At 51.6% G+C, this 27,530-nt stretch overlaps 1 protein-coding gene across 1 annotated transcript; it reads right to left on the bottom strand.

Annotated features, from left to right (window-relative positions):
- Positions 1-418: 418 nt before the first annotated feature.
- Adra1d (adrenoceptor alpha 1D) lies at positions 419-21,927 on the bottom strand. The gene is made up of 2 exons (XM_041670834.1): positions 20,073-21,927; positions 419-4,169 (listed from the first exon to the last, which is right to left on the bottom strand). Exons 1-2 carry the CDS (start codon positions 21,163-21,165, stop codon positions 3,574-3,576), a joined length of 1,689 nt encoding a protein of 562 aa, XP_041526768.1. The 5' UTR covers positions 21,166-21,927; the 3' UTR covers positions 419-3,573.
- Positions 21,928-27,530: the final 5,603 nt, after the last annotated feature.

Here is a 27,530-nt window from a genome sequence, read left to right as displayed (position 1 = left end):
GCGGTGCTTCCAGTGTGTTTACTTCCGGCCCTTTCTTTGAAAGCCCAGTTTGCCTGGCTCCGCTTCCTGGACTCCCCTATTGATACACGCTACCCCCTGATGTTGGGGATTGGAGCTAGGGCCTTGTGCAGGAGAGGCAGGCATTCTGCCACTGCAGCCATTTCATTGCATTTCACATGCACCCTGCAGTTTTCCTGTGGGTCCTGCAGCTCAGAGTCATTTTAGAATGGAGGTCTCTGCTCTGGTCAGCATTCTCTTAGTTTCTTTGTTCTTAGGGTGCAGGTCTGGATGGGGGAAGGGAAGACAGGAAGCCCAGACTACTGGAGAACAGCATCCAGCGCCTCCTACCCCCTCCCAGTGCCACCTGCGCCCCTGTGGCTCTCTGTGAGCTATTCCAAGCAGCGAGGCGGAGAACTGATTTAGCTTTTTTGAGCATCTGGATTTGTGCTCCTCGGGAGCCACAAGAAGCGGGGTGGGGGGGCACTACAAAAATTCCTTCCTAGTGGACAGCCGGTGGCCATGTAGTCAGTCCCCTGGGGATATAACAGGATGGGAATAGAATCAAGGTCAGGAGGGCTTTGAGGAGTTGAAACTGTGATACAAGGAAGGCTGATGAAGGTCTCAGACACTTCCCCATGACCTGTCAGCAACTGGACAGGAGGAACCCAGGGACCGGCTGATGATAGGGTCCTGAAGGGGGAGGGACTAGTCAGCTGGACAGCAGATGGAACATGTGTCACCATAGATGTGCAGGGCAATCTGCTCTTGGGGACATAAGGACTCTTCTCAGTGCACTGGACAGGGGGCAGGTGAGTGACCTGGGAGGCTGTAGGAGGCTTGGGGCTTGCTCAGAGCTGGGAATCTGTGAAGGAGACCTTGGAAAGATGCAAAGCCGAGAAGTTGGAGAGTGGATGCGGCGTGGCATGCTCAGGGGATCTGCAGGAAGCAGATGGCCTTGTGTGGTGCTTGGGAGGTTGACCACACATCTGGAGCTCAAGACAGTCCCTGGGGGCCATTTCTATGTAAGTGGTCATTGAGATGTGGAGTGGACAAGATTATGTGGAGAGCTGAGAAGAGGAATACAACCCTGGGGAATGTTTAAGGGTGGAGGGGGAGTCTCTGGAGGAAGGAAGAAAGGAGACGGGAAGCAGGAACGAACAGGAGTTAGTTCCAGCAAACTGCACATCAGGGAAGCGGGGCTCCAGAGCAGATGCTGTTAACATGGGGCTGAGCACGGGTGTAGGAAGTAAGGAGAGGTGAGTGGTTAGATGGCAGCGAGGACCCCGGGGTAGGAAGCAGGAAGGAGGCTAAGGATGGGCATGAGGACCTGGACAAACAGCAGTGTTCTTTAAAGCTTGCTTTGGTCTTTGTCACCTCTCATAGGATCATCCCTTCCCCACCTTAGATGCCTTCAGGCCTTATCCTCTAAGGTCAAGGGAGGACAAGTGCCTCAAGTCTTGCATACACTTCAGAGACCGTTTATAGTCAGATATGTAGGATGGGCTGAGGGACAGAAGCACCCAAGGACCCAAGGAATTGTGCATTCTCCCAGGTTTTCTTGACATCACTTCTATCTGCCCCCATCACTTCCCCAGCCCATCACTATTCCGTCCCTCTCTGCTATGATCCTGTCTTGTCCCAGGAGTGAGGTCAGTGGCCATGCTGTACTGGCTTTGAGAACAAGATGCCTGGAGGCCTCTGATGAAGAGATGTCTCTGGGCTCTGCAACCTTCCACAGCCATTCACGCTCGGTTCTTGCTGTAGGGAGCAGCAGTGTGCCCAGGGGTCTGGTCATAATCTGGTTACCATGCTTGGCACAAACACTGAGTGGGTTGTCAGTCCTATCATTCCCATTCCCAAACCTAAGCTAGTTTTTGGGTCTCCCAAAACCTAAGCTAGTTTTTGAAGCAAACCTGGCTCACCCCTACGCAAGAGGTTGATGCTCAAGTACTTGAGACTGGGGGCTGCCTACTCACTCTTTCTGACTTGACCCATGGATCCCACCTCTGTGAAAAGATAGCAAAGCCTGTCCCCTAGATTCAAGGAGGTCAGTAGGTACAAAGGGGGCATTTTATTTTGAGTACGTAGCGTATTCCCAGTACCTGCTATAACTGCTCCTGTATATCTGGGTGCTTAGGGGAGGCAGGTTCTCAAAACCCAGACCCCAGCTCACTTTGTAAACCACTTCCTTCTAAGCCCTTCTAACCTTGTCAGAGTACCACGGAAGGCTTAGCGCTGCCGTGATGCTTCAGGCAGACTGCCCCCTTAGCAGAGGACAGCCACCTTCCTGTACATGTTGGAGGCAGTAACCGGCTCTTCCAGTTTGGGGCTTTGTTTAGATAGCTGTCCTCTAAGGGCCCATTGGTCACAGTTATCACACCCACGCTGGCTGGATAAATGTGGTTGATATTTTCTTTTGAGAGACTGAATTGCTTATGATTGTTCAGAGCTAAGGAGTATGACTCCTAGGTGTGGGCTTTCTCCACATCCACAGACCTGTCTGCTTGGGTGTACATCTTTCGTTCATTCTCTTACCAGTTGCACTGGTAGCCAGTATGTCTCCCGAGGCCCTTGGAGCATCACAGAGGCTGACAAGAAGAAAGTTTGTTCTTCTGTGACTTTTAAAAGCCAACAAAGCTCCAAAGTCCTTTAGCCTTGCTAAAAGATCCAAAGGACAATGACCAAAGGATAGTGACCCTCGAGGGTGAAGGAGAGAACCAACTCCCAAAATATGTTTCTGACCTCTACCCTCCCCCAAAACCCCAAAGGGCAGCAACTATCCGAGAGGCAGCTATGATAAAACTAGCAAGGTGAGCATAGACTATTCTGCAGTTGTCTAAGGGTTTCAGAAGAGGGAGGCTCTATATGACTCACAGGCCAAAGATGGACAGTTTGCACAGTCTGAACAAAATATAAGTACTCTTACCAATAAATAGTTTTCAAAATGATAAATAAGGCTGGCTCTCCCCTGTCGGCAGCCTGGAATCCCAGTGAGAAGTGATCGGCACAGACAGGCACAATGAATTATGTACAGAGTGTAAACAGTAAGGCCCCTGGGGGAAATAGTGAGGGCTCAGCCAGGTGAAGGGTGCATACAGGTTAGGAACGTGAGGAGGAGGCCCTGGGCCTAGGGCGACAAACAACAGATTTGTATGGCGGGCATCCAATATGCCACCAAAACTCGCAGTATGACAAGTCCCACGGTAGGTCCACTGACTTCCTCCGGGTGGCAGATCGGTGTCCACTGATCTTCCTGGGAGCAGCAGAGTATGAATCTGTACCTCTTCCTCCCCAAGGCGAGTGGCCACATCTAAAGTCTTCTGCCTAGACTTCAGGAGCAGCTGACTAAGCAGTTTTTCAATCTGGATGAGAAGAGTGAATCCCGCAGTCTCACTTCCAGTAGCTCTCTGGGCACCTATGTCCAGTAGGGGGCGCCATAACCCACCACCTACGAAGTGATCCGGTCCCAGGTCCTGGATCCAAAGGCAGAATCCCTCAACGCACCTCACCCCCCCCACCCCCCCCACCCCCCCGCCCCGGCTCCAGCACATCTCCCAGCCTGGGTCTCGATCCTTAAATGTCAGTTTCCCGGAGATTGCTGTAGTCGACTGGCTCATAGACAGGACAGATGACAGCCTCTGCCCCATCTTGGGGAACGCTTAGAGACACTGCCTCCAACTCCGAGCGCAGGGCGCACGGAACCTCCGCGCGACGTGTGCCTCCAGAGCGGATCTTGTGGGACAGGCTGGACACCTTCGCGCGCAGCTGGGTCGTGGGTCTCTGCAGCGGCCCGAGCAGCTTCCACTCCCGGAGGGCGGAGGTTGGCTTTCGACGCCCGGAGACCGGAGCCTGCGCCTCGGACGTGTCTGCGGAGCCAGGGCCTGGGTGTGCAGTGAGGGCCAGGGGAGCTCCCGGGGGCGCGACTCTCGGGCTGGGGACATAGTCGGGACGCTGTTCGCCTGTCGAGGCTCGCCAGTGGTGGCCGTAGACGCGCCAGAGGCGGCGGCGGCGACGGCGACACTGGCAGCGCAAGAGGCGGAGGAAGGCGCGCTTGAACTCGCGACTGGAGCAGGGGTAGATGAGCGGGTTCACACAGCTGTTGAAGTAGCCCAGCCAGAAGATGACCTTGAAGACGCCCTCTGATGGTTTCAGCTGCGGGAACAGAGAACCTGCAGGGGACAGAGACCCGGGTAGTTAACGGATGTCTGTAGCTGGGAGGTTGACAGCTGCCTACCACTGAAGCTGAGTCACCGGCAGGAGCTCTCAAGGGGGTCTTTCTCTGCGAAAAAGGGTGCGAAGAAAGAATCATTTTCCTGTCTTCTGAGTCCGACCTGATAGCTGTTTTGAGCACAGGCAACAAATCCTGACCAGAGTGAGACCAAACCACGCGCGGCTGCAGTTGATCAATCAGCAGTCTTCCCTATGGAACCAGCCCAGTTACTGGGATCTATGTGGAGACCTCCTTGTTCACACTCCCCCCCCCCCTCCTCCCGTCTCCGCAAAGGGCACTCTCTTGTTCTTTAAGGCGCTGATGTGGAAGCATAATTCGGCTACAAGTTTTATGTAAAAATATTTTGACTTTTTTTTTATATATATACAAAATGAGTTCATTTGCCATTGGTGTTTTATGGCACTCTGTGTTCCCTACTGCCTAAGCACAAAGAGAAAGAAGCCCAGAATTAAGGGGCGAGCGAAGTTTGCCCAGTGCTGGATACTGTGGAGGAGTCAGGCAACGTGGTGCTCGCTCTAGGTGACAATGTGATTGAAGCACAGGGCTGAGTGCAGGCTCAGGGAGGCCACCCCTAACCATCACAGACTCAACCAAGATGGGACAAGCATGGAGTCAGCGGCTGCAGAATGAACTCAGGACCCCTCACCGGGGCTCCAAAATGGAGGGCCTTGGATGAAGGCTCAGCTTTCACTCTGTGGGTAGTCGGGAGCCATGGGTATTTTTGAGAGAGAGAGAGAGAGAGAGAGAGAGAGAGAGAGAGAGAGAGAGAGAGAGAGGGATAGCCTGAGCCCAGAATTAAGCTTCAAGTGTGCACTCCCCATGGCTGTAAAATTGCGGGGTTGTGGGGCTGTTGCGGGGCAAGTGGTGAGGAAATGTTTCTCGCATGGTTTGGGTGAGGGAACAGAACACCAGGCAGGTAGGATGGGTGCTAAGACCCCGTGTCCCCTAGGATCCTAAGGAAGCCACTCTAAGGGAAAGGGGACCGAGCCTAAAGTGCAGTCCAGAGGCTACTGTCTCCCCAGCCTCTTCAGCAGCAGCTGGGGCCAGGTGCTTCATTCCAGACACAGAAGGTTAGGAGTGGCGTTCCTTGACAAATTACGGTTTTTTTTTCTTCTCTGCCTTTGATTCCTCCAAATAAGGATAGCGTGTCCCCTCCCCAGGGGTAGAGGCACTCCGCCCCCCTCGCTAACGGCCTTGCAGGTCATCTACTAACCACATGGAGAAACAGTTCCTGATACTGAGAGACAGTGGAAGGAGGGAGGGCAGCACCCATTACACAGCCCAGCCTCTCACATCTTGCTCATGTGGTCCTCAGCAGCTTCCTTGACCAGCCACTGAAGGTCTCCCTTTCTTTTTCTGTGAACTGGAGACAATAATGCTCCCCTGGATGGGATCTCATGCCGATTCATAGATTTCAGGGCTCAGTGCTTAGCAGAATTTTAACTTAAACGTGTTGGGCTGGGAATATAGGTAAGGCTAGAGAACTCAGGTAACACTGGAGAGCCCCTGAGTTCGATTCCCTATGTCTGCAAGCAAATCAGCCGGCCAGCCCTCCCACCCACCCACCCACCCCTGGTATCTGCTCATTCCTCCAGTATTTTCCTCAGACTTTTCAGAGCGGGTCCCACAGCCTGGGGAGCGGAACCTACCAACTATATCTAGAGAGCAGTCAGAAACAGTAACTGAATACTGTGGGTTTGTGGGTACTGGGGCTTAGTAAGGTTGATTTCCCCTGGGAGAGGGGTCAGGCAGTCCCTAGAAAATGCCAGAAGGACCTTACCCTGCAGGAAGATGGCCCTCAAGAACAGGATCCCTCAACGGCTGCAAAGTCAGGCTGGCAATAACATTCTGACTCAGACTACAGTCTTCTCTATTTAGCTGTGGATGATACATCAGTGGGCTATGCTTTCCAGCGGTTGTTGCCAGCCTGGCTTTTATTCAGATGTGTGGACAACATGACATGTTTTAGTACTGCCCCAGTCTGTACTGCAAACATTGGGGCTTTAATTTATGCACAACCGACTTCTCCAGAGTCTTTTTGGAACGGGAACTCCTCACACACGAAGGGGCTAGGATTCAAAGGCAGCCTTCCAGCCCTGGCAGTTGCCCTCTGCCTCCCTGGAGGTCTGACTTTGAGTTCCTCCAGAGGCAAGCTCTGGGACAGGGTTCAAGTGCAAGTCTTTAGCCTGGGAGCAAACACCTTGGGTACGTACTAACACAGGGGGAGGGGATGCTAGTAAGTCAGTTGCTAATGTGGGGAATGGAGGCTTAACTCCAAAGGGGTTCTTGGGGTCTCCCCACTAATGGGGAGGGATGTGGGTACCTACCACTCATTCCCATCAGTCTCCAGCTGCTTTCTCCAGCTATTTATTTCCCCCACTTTCTGGCTACTTTACGGATGGACTACATCGGTGGATGAGCTATGGAAGTCCCTGGGGAAGAGATGCAGGCAGGCACTCAGGAGTGGGTAAACTGAAAGTCCTAGGGAGATGGTGGTCCCTCATCCTCCACCACAACCGGTTCTTACTCTCTGACCACTGTGTGCTTAGAAAATTCGGGTACCTATGCTGCAGGTTGCAGATTCCAGGGGCAGCAGGTCTTGGGAGATTTTTCCTATTATGGTCCTAGGTGAGGACCACAGAGGCCAGTGAGGACCACGCCTCTCCCTACTGGAATGGTGCTCCAGCCGCCACCTCCACTTCTCCCTCTTGTTGCAATATCCCTCCTCTCCATACTTTCTCTGCAGCTCATACACCTTGCAAAGATCTCTGGGGTCTGAAGGGGTGTAGGCACGCCCTTCCCTGTTGCACATTATGTGTGGGATGGAGAGCTGTCTAGAGACCCCTGAAAATGGACACTCGTCAGGGACGATGCTGCAGAGGCATCAGTGGACAAATCTTTCTTTGCCATTGCCACCCTCCTCTAGTCTGCCCGAGACAGCTGTTGGGCCCACCAACTGCTTTGTCTTCTTATCCCTCAGAGCATCAGCTCTGTCACAGGTGCCCTGGAAACTTGATCCTCAGTGCATATTGAGATGGGGCAATGTGTAACAGGTGGGGCCTTGTGGGAGGCAGGTGGGTTGTGGTGGCTCCACTCTCACGGATGGATTAGTGCTGTCTTGTAGGAGTGGGCCAGGTCTTGTGAGGCTGGACTAGCTCTCACGACAGCGAGGTATAAGGCAAGACCACCTCAGACACCTGCTCCTCTTGTACCTAGTCATTCCCCTTCTTGCTTCTCTTCCATGCTGTGATGCTTCCGTGTGACCTTCCCATATACTGATGCTGATGTTGTTTGGGTTTCCCAGCTACCAGAACTGTGATGCAAATACGCTTCATTTCTTTATAAGATCATTGACCTCAGTTGTTTTGCTATAGTAATGCAGCACACACTAAAACTATGAAAGACTCAAAGGGTCTGTGGGAGTCTTGGAGCCAGGCTACTCTCAGCACTAGGGTACCCTCCTCCTTGGCTCCAGTGGGCTTACTCTCCCATCCTGAACATCGTCCTCTGTGTCTTGTAGACACAAAGTCCAGCTGGGAAAACTTTAGAAGTTCTTTATTTTTTCTTTCTCTTAACAAGGAGGCTACTGTGTGTTGCCCTCTACCTCCCTGTGTGCTGTAGCCTCTACCTTTCCATAGGTCCCCAGTGCCACAGCCCTGCTCTAACTTTCTCTGTCTAATGTATGTCCTTGCATGAGCTATGTGGTCACTCTACCCCCTGGCTGTGCTCTGCTTGTGATGGGATCCCCACTCTTGCTTTTGGGCTGTTATACATGGCTGTCCCGGATGCTTTTCCTACACACTGGGCAGTGACAACGTCCTGTGCGAGACCTTCCACCCGCTTCTGACCAGCAGAGTGACTTACAAAGCCCTCCCGTCACTATGTATCATACTCACTTTGAAGTGCGGTGGGTACCGATGCCTGTAGACTCTTCTCTATTGCACCCCGCACTATACCCGTCATCAACTGTCTGTCTCTGTTTCCTTGTGACTGCTGTAGCCCAGCCTACCACCCTTGTCTAAGGGCAGGACCTGCCAAAGGGGTATCTCCACACAGCAGCAGGGGCGGGAGGGCGGTCCTTGGCAAGCACAGTCCAGAGCTGTTCTATTCTTTACTTACAGGTGCAGCACACAGCTCAAGGCAGCCCCACCCCTCCCTCTCTTTTTCCTTAGCTATAGGGTGACCATTTGCCAGTGCCTTGGGTTGTCCCTGGCGGCTGCCTCCTTCTCTGCTTAGTAGGCACTCACGTTGCCAACATCACAGCCATTTCCTTCACCACCATCCTGTATCCACATTCCTGACCCAGCCGGAACCTCACCCATGAGCCACAGAATCCCGTTCTGAATACTTGTAGGTCTGTGACCTTGGTTGTGTCCTAGGTTCCTGCTGTGGGAACTCCTTCCTCTCCTACAGCCAATAGCCTTTAAGATACCAGCCCACTTGGGTCTGTAAGACTATTGGCTGGAGGAGCAGAAGGAGTTCCCACAGCACAAGCTCTTTCTTTCCCCCAGCTCTGTCCTAAGGTCCTCCTTCCCTCCCAGCTCTGGGACGTCCTGCTCACACCCCTGTGTGTCTAGCCCTTTCCACAGGTGCTGGGGATCCAAATCGGCCCCTGTGCTTGCATGGCGAGTCCTTTACCTGCTGAGCAGTTCCGCCCTTCAAATGATTAAAAAAAAAAAAAGTTAAGCTGATCATGTTTGTTCCCTGCTCAAACCCCTCCAGCAGCTTCTGTTTCCTCAAGGTAACGGGGTGGGGGCTGGGATGTAATATGTGCACAATTCCACATACCTCCCCTCTCTGCTGCAGCCACCATCTTCCTGGCTGCTTCTCACCTACCCTGGACCGCAGCTTTCCCCCAGTGTTTTCTCCCATCTCCTCTATAGTAAGGCTGCCCAGACCCTCCACCTAACTGGATGCGTCCAGTCTGCTTACTTCTCACTTAGAGCTACTGTGCTGACCACCTTCTCCCGTCCTGCTGGAGTCACTATTCTTCTCTGTCCTCCATCCACCCTGGGCAGGCGACTCCAGGACAGGACCTCTGTCTACTTTGCTTGGCCCTGCTGAAGGAGTCTGTCTCACCCCTCTGTCTATGCCTAGCTCCTCCTCCAGCAGGCGGGCCCTCCGCCTGGCTCCTGGAGTCTGGTACCTCTTTCGTCCGATTTTGCCAAGATGACTGCAGCATCCTGACAGCCTCCACCTGTCCACCTGTCCACCTGTCCACCTGTCCACCTGTCCACCTGTCCCCTCTCCAGTCTGAACACAATGGCAGGGATGCTTTTTCTTAAAAATGGTTTCTCTTGCCGGGTGGAGGTGGCGCACGCCTTTAATCCCAGCACTCGGGAGGCAGAGGCAGGCGGATCTCTGTGAGTTCGAGACCAGCCTGGTCTACAAGAGCTAGTTCCAGGACAGGCTCCAAAACCACAGAGAAACCCTGTCTCGAAAAACCAAAAAAAAAAAAAGGTTTCTCTTTTTTTCCTCTATCCTTTCCCAGTGGCATCTCACAGAATTAAGAATATGCTAAGACTTCTACATCACAGGGAGACATAGAATGACCTTTGTCCGCCTCTGATTTCACATTTAACCCCAAGCAGGTCCTCCTACTTGGGCCTCTCTAGCTCTCATCTCTCACCCTGCTCAGTTTCATCCATCTGGCTTGGCTGTACCCACTTGCCTTCCTGAAGGGCTTACAGGAGGGTTGTTAGCTCCCCGGAAGGCCCGTGTGTTGAAGGTGTGAGTCCCCAGTCCACGCAGCTACTGGGAGGTGGTGACGTCTAAACAGGGACTGGCTAGAGGATTTCAGGTCACTGGGGGTGTGGCTCCTCTTCTGTTCCCAGCCACTCACTGCTTCCATGACATGCTGCCTCACCACATGCCCCAAACAATGGGCCAACCAATCAGACTGCAGCCTTCCCAGCAGTGACCCAAAAGAAAGCTTTCTCCTTTTCACTTAGCTACCTCAGATTCGTCACAGAGACTGCAATACCGACTAACACCCATGTGGTACAAGAGGTCTAGCTTAGCGTCCTTCAGTGCAGGCACTGCTGATCAGAAAAGGCCTGTCTGGTCAGCAGGTAAATGTTGTTGACTGCATCAGCTGGGCACATACTGTGGCAAAGGAGGCAGGGGCTCTTTGCAGCCTGGTTTATCCCAGGGCAGTGCTATTTCCCAAGGAGCAGAAGGGTAGGCTGAGGAGGAGCTGCTGGGATTTGGGGGAAGTCAAGAGAGGGACATGAACAAATAGGCCAAGCCCTGAGAGGCCAGGCAGCTCCAAGGCCGAGAGGCAGGCTTTGTGATTAAGAGCCTCTCCTGGCATCCCCAGAAAGGAGCATGTCCTTGGCAGCTTGTCAGAATTCACAGCCAGCCCCGAGCATAAGTTGTAGCTGGCCATGAAGTATCAGACTGTTGTCCCCCACTCTTTGCTTTTTGCCCTTCCTCCACTAGTGACCTCTGTCAAGAACATGCATGCTATTTCTCTGGCTGAGAGCTACTAGGAGTTACCGCCATCTTCTGATGCTCATGCCTCCTCTCACCTCAGGGTCCGGACAGAAGGAATGCAAGCCCCAGATAACCCCTATCTCCCAGCTCTCCAGCTGGGCACTTAGAGGCCATTACACCAGTGCTCACAGCGGCTCCCTCCCCAAGGGACTCTGGACCTCTCTCCCCTGCAGAGCCAGAAAACCTCTCTGATAAAGAACTTGAAATGAGGACTTGTAAGGAGAACTCTCTCTCTCCTCTCTCTCTCTCACTCTCTCTCTCCTCTCTCTCTCTCTCTCTCTCTCTCTCTCTCTCTCTCTCTCTCTCTCTCTCTGTGTGTGTGTGTGTGTATGTGTGTGAGCTAGATATTCATTTGGGGGAAGTAAATTCTGGGTAGAGGCAGGAGCATGAGCAAAGGTCCAGAAGCAGCAAGAAGCCCCTAGGGTTTGGACAGATGGCTGCAGAGGAGGCTGAGTGAGGGGAGAATGAAACAAGGCGACTTTGAATTGGGAGTAATCATGGCAGGCTGTGAGGAAGAGGTGACCTGGGTAAGATCTGGACCCCATATACATTAAGAGGACATGGAAGGGCACATTGAGGGCACTGCCAGTTTCCTATGGTGAAGGGTCACTGGCAGAGTCTCCTCGCTTGAGGTAGATCAGGAATGGGTCAGATGTTCTTCTGGGCCCCAGCATTGCCTGCCTCAGGACCGTTGGGCTGCCTGAAGTTGGCAGAGAACCTTGGCCTTCATTACAGGCTGAGGGACCTGGGATGGTAGGGCAGCTCTCTGAGTTCCCTATGGACATAAACTCCAGGCTCACATCCCCTGGCTTCCTCTAGGCCTGCAGTGGGTCCCCCCATCTACTCCCAACTCTTTTCATCTGCTTTTCTAGTTTTTCACTTTCCCAGTCTCCCCCCCCTCCCCCCCCCCCCCCCCCCCGTATTACTTCCTTCCTGATCTCCCCTGCTCCGATCTGTGGCCTCAGACAAGTTGGGTGACTGGGGTTGCACGGCTGTCCAGGGACTCCTGCGCTTAGTCACGCTGGACTTACTCCAAGCAGGAGCCCCTGTGGACTACATTGACTGTGCTCCTGGGTCTGTGCAGGGTAGAAGCCTCTGCCCAGAACAGAAGGTCCCCCTGGCAGTGGGCACCGTGGGAGGGAGTCCCAGCACTGAGCCCACCCAGTCACAGGGCCAACATCTGTTCTGCATCATCACTGCAAAGTGAGGAAGGCAAATCTTCCACTTGCCCAGGGCTTAACTCAGGGACCATGGGCTTTTAGCTTTTGTCTCTCAGAGCCCAGGCCACTCAGGAAGAAGCCATGTCCTGTGACCGTGCTGAGGTCTTCTTCATGGCAAGCAGTCAGCACAGAAGGACATCTGGCAGAGAGCCTGGGGGATTTGTGCAGGGGCCGAGGGTCTGGGTGGTATTTAAGACTGAAAACGTGGCCACAGACTGATATCTTACCCTGGCTCAGCCCAGTCTCTCATCCAGGCAAGCGATAACAAGGATGCGGGGGGGGGGGGGGGGCGGCGAGTGCCTGGGTTCCAATGTTAGTCCTTACACCAAGTGAGCAGGGAACTTTGACGACGTTACTTAGCCTCCCTGTGTCAATTTTCTCTCACGTACAACACAACAGCTGATAGCACTGATGTCGTGGCCCTGCTGGGAGAGGTCAGCTCCTGCCAGGAAGGTGAGGGGAGCTGATTTGCTTAGGCAAGAGGGAATGGGAAAATGAGACCGCGTGAAGAGAGAGATGCTCAATGGGCTGAATGACTGGTTGGGGTGTGGAGGAGGCTGATGCTCTGGCTGTGGGCACCAGAGTACGGAGATGCCACTCTCCACGTGGGAAGAGGGTAAGTAGCAGGCTCAGGGGAGTGGACAGGCAAGCTCAGGAAGAGGAGCTGGTGGCAGTTCAGCCAACGGAATGAGGTTGTCCAGACCTTCCATGGTGGATACGGTTAAGTCAGATTGGCACAAGATAGCCTCACAAGGGTCCCAGCAGAGAGTCAGATGGTGATGGGATGGTGGACACTTCTGCACAGAGGAGGGCCCAGGGCTGTCTCGGGGGCTGCAGGATGTCAGGGAATATCTTTCCCTTAGATCCTCTAGAAAGACAGCCTTGCTAGGACATTGATTTGAGGATTTAGGACCTTCCTCCCCAGAAGATAATTCATTGTTTGAAACCATTAAATCAATGGTCATTTGTTAAGCTAAGAAAGGAAATTAATATGGTATGAGTGTCTGGAAGGTGGAGATAAAATTAAATGGGGCTCAGAGGGGAAGAAGCCCCCCCCCCCCCCAAGGAGGCTGAGGGTACCACCAGAGCGGTGTGCAGGGTAAGACCTGAGGGATGGTGAGAGTCCAGGAGAGAAGCTGACAGGGCAGGAGAGGCTTGAAAGCACCCTGGAGGGTGACTATTGGGTTGCTATTGGTGACAGGGCCAAGGGGAAGAGGGGCTGGTATGGCAAGAGTGGGCGGAGGCATTGCTGGCTGGAAGAGGAGGACCGGTCTCAGAATATAGTCTTTAAGAAGTGGCAAGGATGTCTCACAAGTAGCCATAAGTGAGGAAAGACACCAGTGAGATGGTATGGGAGGGAGGAGGGCAAAGGAGGCCATCATGCTAGCGGGGAGCATCTTAAGACAGCTCTAGATAGGGCTATGTGCTGTGCATAGGAGGGCAGACGGATGATACAGAAAGCTGGAAGGAAGGAAGAAAGTGGTTGAAGCAGACCTGTTAGGAAGGAAAGAACTTAGGAGAATTAGAGCTAATGGAACCTACAAGAGCTCCCAAGACACCCCGAGGCTGTCCCTGGGCAGAGCACCGACTGTGTAGAGTTTGGTACCTCTTTGGCATGCTCAGCTAAATGATTTGTACTGGCTGTTGAGAGCTGTTCCATTCTCAGGAACTTTGCAGACTGGGTGGTTGTGTTTTTCATGACCTGACACTGACCACGTTGAGACCGTTTACACCACAGGAATGGGCAGATGCTACAAACCAATCCCATCCCAGAGCCAAGGAGAATGTATTTATCAGTGCACCAGTGTACCACATGGGAGAATGGCGGGCCTGATTCTGGAGGGGAGGGAGTTAAAAGTGCTCGGAGCAAATGAAGTGCTTAGTCATGGGACTGGCTGCCTCTCAGGAATGGGAGGCAAAAGAAGAGACAGGGAGGTGAGAGCCATACTGAGGCTGAGCTCAACATAATGGGAGCCAAGGAGGACAGAGCAGATGGATTCAGACAGAGATCCTCTGAGGATGATGTGGGAGGATGCAGGTGGGCACAGGGGCTCAACATGGCCCTAAAAGGACAGAGGAGAGGGAACGTCAGTCTAGTCTGGAGTGTGAGGTGCCGTCATAGACCAGTCTTGGGACAATGGAGCCACACCAGTGACTAGGGGTGAAAATGGAGACGACAGCTTGTGACCCTAACACTAAGGCATCATAAGTGTTTTTGGGTTTTTCTAAAAGTATTGTGTTTCTTAGCTCCGTCCTGAACCTGAACCAGAACTGATGGCAGATAAGACAGCAGTGTCAGCTGCTGAGAGCTCACATTGTGGTACCCTAATTGTCATTAGAGAAACAGCAAATGCCAGGCCTGGGGCTGGGGAATACAAGCTGGACCTGAAATTCCCAGTAAGACCGGAGAGCAAGAGCACACTCGGATCCTGAAGGCTTGTCAAAGGTTCTGAAGGTGATCTGTGGCCAAGCACAAACCCTGCAAGATACCACACAAAAGCACAGATGTCTGGAAACCATGCCAGAGAATGGATGATCAAGTGAGATGGACCAGCTGTGCAACATTGTCCCTATAAGTTAACACTGTTGTGTGCACACTGAAGATTTTATTATCAAATGCCATAATACTCTGATAAAATAAAGTGAGGTTAAGTTAAACACAGGGCTGGTCTGGGCCACTCAGACCCTGGCATGCCAAATAATGGAGAGGTATGAGTTTCTTCACTCCCCCAGCCTGCACAAGTTCCCTGAGCACCTGCTCTGCTTACAGACATGGACCAGGTTTTTGGGTTTGCACACACTAATGTAAGTGTGTATGCCTTAAGTGTATAACACGGTGACAATACTCGCATCTCTTCGCAAGCAGGAGATGGAACATTTCCAGCGTCACGAAAGGTTCTAGCACTTGCTTCCAGTTGGTACTCGTTGTCCCCACTCTCTCTCACACAAAGGCAACCACTATTTTAATTTTTATCATCAGCTAGATTTTTTGCCAAGTTTTGAATGGTAAACACACTTTATGCTTCCAATCTGGCTTACTCCACCCAGTAGGAAGGCCATAAAATTCACTTGTTGTTTTTCCTTGCTGTATAGTCTATGAACAAATGGTTTATTTCTCCATTTTCCTGCATGGGCTTCATTCATTGGCCTGTTTACTCGCTAACTCCCCATTCCAGGTCTGCCAAGCCTGCGTACCCCACCAACACGGCTACTTTACTGTGCCTATGTGGTAGGTTTTCTCTGCCCTTACCCTGTGATACATACTGAATGTCGACATCGTAATGCATGGAACAAGGCAATGGACTAAATCTGAGGGTCAGAAATGTTCTCCGTATCATTGAGACAGGCTAACACTATGAAAGAGAGGCCCAGTTATGGCTCCCAGATGGCTTGAATGGGGTCGTGGGGTTTGGATAGACTGTGTGGACTTCAGTCAGAGCCTCTGAAGTTGCCCTGGGTGGTGACATTCAGAGGCTAGTGATGGGGACTGGGGTGTAATTCATGGGTGGATTTTTATGGCTTGGGATCAGTCCTCATCACTGCAAAAAATAAAACAGCCGCAGAAGCCAGTGACATTTGGTGACCTGCTTAAACACACACACACACACCAAAAAAACAAAACAAAACAAAACAAAAACAACACCCCCCCCCCACAAAACCAGAGAGCTGGAAATGAACAGCTAGGGTCTGTCAGTGTCATCAGAGTGGCAAGGGGTGAGGCTGGGTCCTGCAGATGAGCTTCCAAGCCCTACTTCTGCGCCTCACCGAGAGGCACCTGCCATGTACATCAATGCCAAATGCAAGATAATACAGCCTTGCAGACACTGAGGAGGGCCTGGAGCCCTGTCCACTGCCTCCCTTTGGCATGCAGGGTATATAGGAAAGGTTACCAAACACTCAGCCTAGATCTTGGGGTGAGCAGACCCATGCACCACCTGTCCCGGGGCAGAAGCTCCAATCACATGCACTTCCGGCAGTGTACCTTTGCTGGCCATCTTCCACCTTGAAGTTTTTCAGACAAGTCCTAGGCAGTGTGTTCATCTCTATAGCAGCTGTCCTTGCCTATACACACTGAAGTTTGGGCTGCTTGTGACTATATGAAACTATATTTATATAATTTCTTATCACTTTTTTCATGGCATCTAGCCCTGTGCCAACTTGTTTAAGACCAGGGGAAATGTGTCTGTCCTGGGGAGGAATGTCAAGAGCTCTTTTCTCCATAGGCCCCACAGGGTATGTATGTAGTCTTCCCAGTCTGACTTGGAACGTCTCCAAGACTGAACAGGAAGCACTGTCCTGGCCTGTCCTGGAAGTGTGCTGTCATGGAAGAAGGGACAGGCCTGTGACCATGCACCAGGGCAAGGGCTGCAAGTGTCCACAAACAGCCCTGCTGATATCAGCAGCTCCCTGTGCTGCCTGGAGTTGTATGTAGTACCAGACCGGCAATGTCTGAGGTTTCTGTTAAGTAACCTCTAGGAAACATATGCCCTGGGAAAGTGAGGCGGACATAAATGAGATGATCTTTAGCGTATCTGGGCCCTTTATGATTTCGTGTGCCTGGCACCTGTCCTCAGGGGGCCTCACAATTTAGTATATCTGTTGTCGGTCCTCCTTGGTAGTAGATTTGGCTAGACCAATAGCATATTCCTCTTTTTAGGCTGGGGGGGGGGCAGGGTCTCACTAAACAGACTGCTTCAGCCTCCCCAGCGCTTGGGTTACATGTTGCGGCTGAAAGGTAGCAGTCAATGGCCCTCTGTGCCAGCGTTCCTCTGCGATTCCAGACTGTTCCTTGCTACCCCAGGACTGTTGTTTCTGCTCACCAGCTACCTCTCCATTGCAGCTGGGTCTCCTGAAGATGAGAGGTGTGGATGAGGGCACGGTGGACGGTTTAGCCCAGAGTGTGGCCGGATAGTTGTTTTCATTTCTATAACCACGGACTTTGTGGACATGCGTCTCTCTTCCCCAGTACACTCATGTGGACCTGAAGGTTTCCCGCCTACGCAGCTGTACCTCGACTGTTCCTTGGCTGTCCCTCGCGGCTGTCCCTCCGTTGTCCTCAGCTGTACCACACCTCTCCCAGCTGCCTTTCCTGACTTCTGTTTGGTTCTTTCTAAACAGGTAAATCCCTGGCTTCCACTCTTCTCCTGCTACTTCCTGGGAGACTATACCCCCACACTCCCGCCAGCACCTTCATCTTCAACCTCTGTGCCAAATCTCCTATAGACTTTATCATAACACCTCCAGCTAAAACATGTTGGCCCCTTGAAGGCCACATTTCCCCACAAAGTGTTGCAGCTCAGAATGTTTGCTCAAGGGCACCTCGTCCCTCACAAGCCCTCACAAGGGGAGTGTCAGGGCCTCCTGGTCCCTTTCCCTCCTCAACGACCTCCAGGCCACTCTCTTGCTTCTACAGCAGTCTCTGCCCTCCTCTGTGCCCTCCAGTCTATACAGGGCAGAGTGGAATATTCTGTTTCTTTGCTTGGCACCTGTCCTGTTTGTTCATTATTGCCAGCTCCTCAGGATTAGGCACTGCCAGGAGTTCGAGCTGGCATGCACATCCGAAAACACACGACTTGATAGCTTTGCATATTCATACATCCATGTAATCCCTTCTTGGGGCCAGATATAGACATCTCTAGGGATCCTATACCATGTGGAAGGAGCAGCAAAGATAAAGGGACAGAGAAAGAGCAGTGGATGCCAAGGGGAAGGGGTCATGGAGATCTGGAGATGATTTCCTGGAAGATGTGTGATCTGGACCTCAAAAAGCAGTTCTACTGTTCTGATGTGTTGATTTTAACCATAAAAAAGAACGAGAAAAAACTAATATTCAGCAGAAGAGTGGATCACACACCATGCAGCAGTCTCAAATGCACTAATAATGGTCCCACACTGCATGAATCTCAAGGACATAGCGAGGGATGGAAAAAACGCAGACTGGAGAATGATATGCATAGTGAATGCCATTGATATAAACTCTGAAGACACACAGTGTTGTGCTTTGAAATGAATGCAGATGTCTGTGGTAAGGGTATCAATAAATACATAGGAGTAATAAATGCTGGCATTACCTCTGGGGAGGCGAGGGAGGAAGCGGGGCAGTGAAATCAACTGTGATCTATTCTGTGCATGCAGCAAGAGGAAGGATATATATAATGTAGATATGGTAAACTCAGCATATGCTCAGTGTGGGTGATCAAAGGCCCATGAGTGTTTATTGGAGTATTAAATTATGTGTAATATGCAACAGTATTATAATATTACATTAGTTTCTATTCATTTGTGCATTATTCTCTAACAAAATAGTTTAAAAGTAAAGGAAAATGTAAAAATGGAGGTGGCGTTTCCTACCCAGGCTGAGCATTCCCTGTGGGGACTGGTGTGAGCTAGACACACAGAGATAGGAGAGTGAGGTGCCCTTGAACAGGTTCCATAAAGCGAGGCCAGAGCAGGGCCATGGGGCTGGGCCTTGGAGAGGGTGTGTGTGTGGTGTGTGTGTCGGGGGGGGGGGCACACTATCTTTATCCTGGCTCTCTGTCCCCTTCTTTAACTTTGTTGTTTTCACATTCCTCAATCCAACCGCAAAGCAGACCTTAAGTGGAGGTTTTATTCCTTATCCTGATCTCTCCCTCCCCCCCCCCTCACACACACACACACACAGAAAGAGAGAGAGAGAGAGAGAGAGAGAGAGAGAGAGAGAGAGAGAGTGTCACATACACCTCAATCACATTCATATACAGCAATTCATTGGCTTGGCTCTCCCAAAATTTGTCAAAGTCAGCATTATCACCATCATCACCACTGTCATTTAAAGATGAAGAAACGGAGGCCTGAGGCCACATAACTAGTTAGAGGCAGAGCTGGGATTTGAACTCAAGCTGCCTGACACCAGCGCCTGTGTTCTCAATGGAGAACAGTATTGCTCCTCATATGCCAGGCACCATTCTGGGTGCTATGGATTCAGTGATGATACAGTTGAAAGGAAAAGCTAGAGAGCCAGTGACAGAGGGAAACACTCAGCCAATGGGGCATTTAAGTAGAAACCCACAGGTTGGGAGTTAGCTAAGAGGTTTGGGGGCCATCCAGACGGAGGGAAGATCAAGTGAGAAGATCAGAAATTGGTGCAGGCAAGGAACTAACTAAGTGGCAGGAAACCCTTCCCTGAAGAGCCCCTTTCAGATGGGAAGGGCATTTGTTGGCATCCTGCAGTTCATGCCTGGGCTCCTCCTGTAAATACTGACAGCGACCTGTTTCGGTTCAGACAATAATAAATCTGAAGGCTACCTTCTGTAGGCTGTGGAAGGCAGGTGTATTTCCAAGTAGTGTGAAAACACCAAGGGACTTGTAGGAGAGTGACACACTCAACTATGATAAATAAAAGTCACCGTGGCAGCTGTAAAAATGCTGCCCCTTTCTCCTCTCTGCTGGTCCAGGCCCTGGGCCAGCTCCAGGGCTTTCAGGCTCAAGGGGTGGGAGGAGTCCCCTGAGAACTGTTGTGCCTCCCTCAGGACTGCAGGGCCCTTGTACGGGGAACTAGTTTACCCTGTAAATGATTATAAACAATAGTAACTGTCCTCTTGACAGTTTTCTCATCCTGTCCTTTCCACCTTCCCTGGTCCCCTCCTCCAACCCACTCACAAGAGGAGATTTCAGAAGGGAAAGTCCACAGGGTTTCCACAGTGGGGCCACTGGATGGATGCCTATTGGAGAAAGCAGGGTCTCCGGTGTCTGTTGAGATATACAAGGTGATTGGCCTGGGTCTGCTGCCGGTGAATGAGTGAGTGCATGGGGGCTCGCCCCCTATGTCTGTTTCCAGAGATGGATATCGCATACCCATCACATAAACTGAGGGTCACATGAACTGCTGACCGCATGTTACAGGGAGAGGTTTGCCCAGATTTCCAAGGAACTAAAGCAAGGCCAGGGTTTGTAATGGCTACAAAGGGTAAAAATGAGCAACCTGTTAAAGGAAACCCAGAAGAACCAAGAGCCCCTTGCTCTCCCTCCATAACAGTAAGAGACCGGAAGTTCTTAAGCGTCCATTGTCAGGTTGTGGGTCATCTAAGCCTTCCAGGAAGGGACTTGCCAGAAGGGAAGAAAGGTCTAATGTGAGGGGAATCACTCACCCAGTGGCAGGACGAAGAAGAAGGGGAACCAGCACAGGACGAAGACACCTACGACGATGGCCAGCGTCTTGGCAGCCTTCTTCTCGCGGGAAAACTTGAGCAACCTTACAGAGAGCGAGCTGCGCAAGGTGTGGCCCTTGCTACTCTGCGTCCCTGGGGCTCCTTTGGTGCTAGCAGTTGCACCGCGACAGTGGATCCTCAGTACCACCTCGGAGGCCTTGCCAGGCTCCCGCTTTATGCCTGCTTCGAGGCTGCGCGTGGTGCTGCGCGCGACCACGTACACGCGGCAGTACATGACCACGATCACCGCCATGGGCAGATAGAAGGAGCACACGGATGAGAAGACAGCATAGCCCACTTCCTCGGTGATGCCGCAGAAACGCTCATCTGGGGGCACTGGCTCCTTCCAGCCCAGCAGTGGTCCCACAGACACCACCAGGGCCACCGCCCAGAGCAGAGCCAGGATGGCAGCGGCCTTGCGCTCTGTCATAATGGCTGGGTACTTGAGCGAGTGGCGGACGCCTACGTACCGGTCCACAGAGATGGTGCAGAGGCTAAGGATAGAAGCGGTGCAGCACAGCACGTCCACCGCGGCCCAAACGTCGCAGAAGGTCCGGCCGAAGGCCCAGAAGCCGAGAACCTCCATAGTGGCAGAGAAGGGCAGCACAGCTGCACTCAACAGTAGGTCAGCCACCGCTAGGTTCACGATGAAATAATTGGTGACCGTCTGCAGGTGGCGGTTGCAGGCCACCGAGAGGATGACGAGCAGGTTGCCCGCCACAGCGGTGAGGATGAAGGCTGCTAGGAAGACTCCCACTCCCACGCCCTGTGCACTCACCACCAGTCCCCCGACGGCCGCTGAGCCATTCACCTCACCGCTGGCCGCAGCCCCCGGTTCTCCCGTGGAGCTTTGGTTGTCCTCGCCGCTGCCGGTTCCCACCACAGCGCCGCCGCCAGTGGTCCCTGGCACGCCGCCCACCGCCGGGCCCTCGGGTCCAGCCGTGCCAGCTCCACCGCCCGCGCCGGAGCCCCCAGTGCTACTGTTCGAGCGGGGTCCTTCGAAAGTGACGCTCAGGAGGTCTCGGAAAGTCATCTCACGGCGCAGCCGTCGGGGCCCGAACCCCGGCACTGGGCGAGCAAGTGGCGGGGAAAGGGCCCGCGGGCATCGCCGCAGCGCCGGAGTCAGCCCGCGCGCGGGTCCCGTCGGTCCTGCCCAAGTTTCCGCAGCGGAGGGGGCCGCAGGGGAGCGGTGGTTCAGGGGAGCGGAGGGGAGGTCACGGGGCCGTGAAGGTCCCAGCGAGAACGGTGAAGCGAGTGAACTGGTCTAGCGGTGGTTGCGGAGTCACAGGGAGGGAAGGGCTGGGGCGGTCGACCTGAATCCTTCTCCAAGCGTGTCCAGGCGAGCAGCAGCTCCGGGAGCGGCAGTGCAGGCGGCGGCCTCTGCAGCGCTTGGGACTCTGCGCGGGGGCGGGACGGAGGAGGGGCGGCCCGGAGGGAGGAGGGGGTGGCCCGTGCGCGCGAAGGTTGCAGGCTGGAGAAGGGGCTCTGCGCGGCCAGTGGCTCCTGGGGTCCCCGCCGGTGCCCACTACCGCCCTCTGCCCTAACTGTCCCCTTGTCCTCCTTTCCTCGGCTCTCCCGGACCCCAGTCCTCTTTGCTCCAGCTGCTTCTTCGCTGTTTCCCTTCCTCTCTCTAGACTTGCGGTCACTCTCTGCTTGCCCTTGCCCTAGCGCAGCAAACAAGGTGCGATTCCCGAGTCTCGGGCTCCCGGTTCCTGCCGCCAGAGAGCAGCAAGAGCCTGGGATCAGTGAGTTCAGGGCTGGATGGTTAACTGCTGCCACACCGCCTGGATGTGTCTGATGCCCCTCCTTTTTTCTCTGGGGCGGCAGGCAAGCCCAGGGTCTCAACAGCCGCTGTGGTGCGATGGTTGCGTTGAGACACCCGTAGAAAGCTTGCGCTTGGGCTGAAGTTGGGTGTGACTGGCGTGGGACCTGATGGTATGGCTTTAGCTCCAGGACCTTGCCCACACTCTGAATAATACCAACTTTGGCCCTGTTATTTTACTCTGCAACAGAGGTAGGAGCAAATCTCCCTGTAGCTACTCAAAGAACTCAGACGTCCCTGCGGGCAGAGAAGGTCAAGTGCTGGAGGGTGGGAAAGGTTGCCTAGGGTGGACAAGGGGAGGGAGCAGAGTAGTCTGCCTCCACTCTCCAGGCTCCGCCCTTGTTGGCCATTGGACCTCCTTGAGCCGCTTTTCTTCACTTTCCTCACGCGTAAAATGAGAGAAAAAATCTCTTACTGGAACCTGTGTTAGGGCTGCTTAAACGGTGCTTGCACTTCTCAGATGAGTGGAGGATAGCAGAGCAAGATCTGAACGTGCAGAACAGAGGGCAGAGGGGATGTGGCGCTGTTAGGAATCAGGGACACAGGGAAAGGAGAGGGGAGGGGACGAGGAGACTTCCATTGACTAACGGCCAGGAGGGAGAGACACAGGAACATTTTGTGGGAATGTGGGGACGGGTAGCTGTGCAGGCGCGCACGTGCACTCATGCACGCATGTTTCTGGAGGACTGAAGACCTTGCACATGTTAGGCAAGTACGTTAGCATCGAATTACATCCTCCGCCAAGCATTTTTTTTTTTTAAAAAAGATTTATTTATTATGTATACAACATTCTGCCTCCATGTATGCCCGCAAGCCAGAAGAGGGCGCCAAATCTCATTACAGATGAGTTATGAGCCACCATATGGTTGCTGGGAATTGAACTCCGGACCTTTGGAAGAGCAGCCAGTGCTCTTAACTGCTGAGCCATCTCTGCAGCCCCTCCACCAAGCATGTTAATGCTCCCTGCCGTAAGCCTCTAAAGATGATTAGATTGGGACAATCAGAAATCTATGTGGTACGCATCTCAGTCTGACTTCCTCAACCAGGGGGTTTGGGGAAGGAACGCCGTTTTGGGAGAGCAAGTTCCTCTGGAGAGTGTCTACTCATGTGCAAGACAAACACAAATTTTATGTGACATTTATTTTGGGTACAAAACTCTCTGCCATTTGCTTATAACCCAGGTAAACCTCAGCGCCCATGTCGCCCAATCTCAGGGAAGCATCCCCTTTTTAAAAACACTGGTTGCTTTTCCAGAGGTCTTGAGTTCAATTCCCCAGCAACCACGTGGCGGCTCAGAACCATCTACAATGGGCTCTGATGCCCTCTTCTGTTGTGCAGGCATACATGAAGGCAGAACACTATTCATAATAAATCTTTAAAAAACCCCAAACAACAACAAACCAAAACAAGCCCCTCATCATACTCCCAAACTACATACTTGGAGTCCCACTATCATCACCCCTGCAAAAAGAAGGAATAAGAGCCCAGTGTCACAGGACCAAGTGTACTAGGGACTTAACCCAAAGCAGAAAGATCATATTTAGAGCGGCTACCACTTTAGACCTGCAGGAGGCATTAATATGGTGGAAACTGGAGAGAGGAATGATCAGGGCCTGATCTCAGGTAAAAATTATGTAGAGGAGGGGTATATCGACAAACTCAAGTAAACAAAAAGCCATCTGTAGAGCCAGCTGGATTTGTAGTAGGGAGTAAGCTAGGGGAGGAATTTGTGTTTCTAGTTATAGGAGCTGCATGGATGATATTTCTGTATCCGTAAGGGACCCAGCAAGCTGAGGATTTTAGGGTTGGCGATGGTGAGTTTAGTTTGGAACGCTTAATTTGAAATGCCCATGAGTAATCCAAGCAGAGATGTGGATGTGAGTGGCATGGCCCGAAGTGAAGACTGCTGTGACCTCCTTCCTGCCCTAGAACCTCTGGAGTTCTTCCTGCAGACCAAGAGCGAAGCTGCTCACTGCTTACCAGACAAAGGCCAGCGACTGTTAGCGTTTCTATTGCTGCGAGGAGACTACGACTATGGCAACTCTTGTAAAAGAAAACATTTAATTGGGGCTGGCTTACAGTTCCAGAGGCTTAGTCTGTTATCTTCATGACAGCATGCAGGCAGACAAGGTGCTGGAGACGGAGCTGAGAGTTCTGCATCTTGACCTGCAAGCAGCAGGAGCAACTGTGCCACACTGGGAGTAGCTTGAGGATAAGACACTCAAAACCACCCCTACAGTGACACAATACTCCAACAAGGTCACACCTACTCCAACAAAGCTACACCTCCTAATAGTGCCACTTCTTGTGGGGCCATTTTCTTTCAAACCACCTTAGGCTCTCTATCCCCCCTCCCAGCAATGACTCAAGCCATCCTTATCCTCCACCTAAGAGTGGCTTCTATTTCCTGTAGTCCCACTTTCCTGTCACCCCTAGTGCTCTGATTTCTGCTCCTCCAGAGAACCCAGGTTCAGTTCCCAGCACCCACGCCGAGTGGCACCTGATCACCTATAACGCCACTTCCAGGGAATCTGATGACTTCTCTGGACTCCTCAGGCAACTGTACACACACGGTACACATAAACTTTTGGAGGCATATAGCTGGTGGGCATACACTAATGCAGGCACAAATCTTAAAAATAAATTCATTCATTTCTTCCTTCCTTTGACTTGGCCTGTGGAAGTGAAGCCACGGAAATGCTGGAAGATTTTCTGAAAGTGCCATGTGTGTGACCTTAGCACCTAGTTTATTCCTTATTTCAGGTGGTGGAATGAGAGTGGGCAGGAGCAATGATGGCCTCAATTGTGGTGTGATGTGAACTTTACTCTTCTCCCATCCTGCCAACCATTCATTAAACTCTACCTGTTAGAATTGAGCCCTTGGAAGGCAAAGTGTGATTTATATATATATATATATATATATACAGACTTCCCCCCACTGGTCCTCAAAGCACCTTCATGATCTCCAGGAGCCCTGTGGGCAAAATGCTGGTTCTGTGATCCCTGGAGAACATACAGGTTTCTTAATTTTGTATTAAGCAAAATGATGCCTACTTTTAAGATGGAAGACTAAGTGCATGTAATGCCAGAGACACAAACAGACATGTTTATGTCTTTCTATATGTCAGGACTTGAATAATAAAATCACAAGATATGTTAGCTTGATTGCGATTTGCCAAGTAGCCATTGCCGTCAATGGTTCTCTCTCTCTGTCTCTCTCTGGTGTATGTGTGTATGTGCACATATGGGCATATGCATAAGGAAGTCAGAGGTTAGCGCTGGGGTGTCTTTATTAATAGCATCTCAATTTTATTTACTTTTATAAATTTGTTTTATTGATTTTATTTTATTTTTACATATATGGATATTTTGCTATGTCTTCAGTACCCACAGAGGCCAGAAGAGGGCACTGGATCCCCGGAACTGGAGTTAATGTGGGTGCTGGAACTCGAACCAGGTCCTCTGAACAGAGCAGCTCTTAACTGCAGTCCGTTTCGCCAGCCTCCACTTCTGAGACGGTTTCTCCCTGAACCTGGAGCCTGCTGATTATCTAGACTAGCTGGCAAGCTCCAAAATCCACCTGTCTCTGCTGCTCTGTGTCTCGGTTTCACTGCACCTGATTTTATGAACGTACTAGAGTCCCAACTCAGATTACCCACTGAACTATTTCGCCAGCTCCCAGTCACTGGTTCTTTTAGTCCGGTCTTAATTTCTAATATTAATTCTCAGATCACATTTTAGACAATCATGCCACAGAACATCTATGAAAGGGTTAAAGAGATCTCCGAGTTCAGAGAAACTGTTCTGAAGTTGGAGGCAGTGAGTCAATATAGTTGTAAGGAAAAGTCTGCAGGAACTCAGAAAAGAAGCATTACAAGTGCAGACCCAGAGGTGCACGATTCAGGTCCAGTGCGGGCCATTTGAATGTCACTGGCAGGAGAAATTTCCCTGGAGCTGAAGCTGAAGGCAAGAGTCCTGCACTGTATAGTTTTCTTCATGAGGCTTATGCTGAGTGACAGGGTGACTGGTCAGTGTTCTTGCTTCATTTGTCTTAGGGTGTGACTTCTCTCATAGACCCAGGTGAGGGAGCTACATCTGGTGTGATCAATAAGCTCGTGTGTCTGGGGTTTCTGATATGATTTAATATTTTCAGGTATCATTTTTTGTAGTAATAAGGAGCGGCGGGGCTGCTTCCCGCCACCCGGCTAGCTTTATACCCGAAATAATTACACGGAAACTGTATTCTTTTAAATACCGCTTGGCCCATTATAGCTAGCCTTTTCTCGGCTAACTCTAGCACCTGGACTAGCCCATTTCTTATAATCTATGTAGCCCACGAGCTGGCTTACCAGGAATGATCTTAACCTGCATCTGCCTGGAGTGGGAGAATCATGGCGACTCTCTGACTCAGCTTCTTTCTCCCAGCCTTCCGTTCTGTTTACTCCACCCACCTATGTTTTAACCTATGAGGCCAAAGCAGTTTCTTTATTGCTTAACCAATGAAATCAACAGATTGATATATGACACTCCCACATCCATTTTTTATTAGCTTCAATACATTGCCAGCTTGTGCCTCCCAGTATGTTGGCAGGTGGCTTTCGCTTCCTTGTATAAACAAGACCTAGAGTCACTTCCAGTCGTGTAGACTCAAGATGGGGTAACTCAGGTCAAGGCTGTTGCCCTGTTTGTTCAAGACTTGGCAGAACTGGATCTGTTACTCCATGCAGCATACCATAGCCCAGCGTAGGCTCAGCCTGCTTGTCTGAATCCATAGTCATCCTTTCCTCCATGGCTAGATACCTTTAGAATGAGAGAAAACAAAAGGAGAACGGCTTGATTCACTGAGGCATTACAGTCTAGAGTGACAAGCTCTGGACTCCAGTCGCAGTGAAAAGACTTGAAGGAATTCTAAAAGAGGTCATGTGGAGGATGAGGTATTATGGACCAGTTCCTCTCCTGTAGTTAGGATGACAAGCTCTGGATTCTAGCCCCCCAGTGAGCAGACATGAAGGAGCTCTATAGGAAGTTACACAGAGTATGAGGATTTATGGTCCCGTGCCTCTACTGTGGTGATGGTTGGTTCTGTGCCAGAGTAATGATGCCAGATGGCAAGTGTGCATAGAGAAGGCATTGAGGCAGATCTATCTCATTTTTTGGCACCATCTGGTCAACCCTCACTGAAGTGTTACCAGCTCTGAGCACCGTTAATTCATTCATTCATTTGTTCAAGACAAGTTATCTAACTAAACAGCAGTAACATGCTAAGATCTGTTCTGGGACAGGGGATACAAAGATGAACACATTGGTCATGGCTCATCTTGGTTGTCGACTGCATCTGGAATCAACTAAAACATAAGCCCCTGTACACTCACCCCTGTGAGGGATTTTCTTGTTAGATTATTTGAATTGGAAAGACCTATCTGGGATGTGGGTGGTACCTTCTTGGTGACAGCCCAGATAAAAGCACATGGAAAACGGAAACTCTGCTTCTTGCCTGCTTGCTCTCCCCTTCACCAGCAAATTCATCTACCATGTTGCTGTGCCGTTGCTTCCACAAAGACAGAATTCTAGCTCTT

Source organism: Microtus oregoni, unplaced genomic scaffold (assembly GCF_018167655.1).
Source record: "Microtus oregoni isolate MIOR12 unplaced genomic scaffold, Mior012 000020F_ref0000438, whole genome shotgun sequence".
NCBI classification, from domain to species: domain Eukaryota; kingdom Metazoa; phylum Chordata; class Mammalia; order Rodentia; family Cricetidae; genus Microtus; species Microtus oregoni.
Note: the sequence above shows the minus strand (reverse complement) of the source record. Positions and strands in the feature narration are given on the sequence as shown.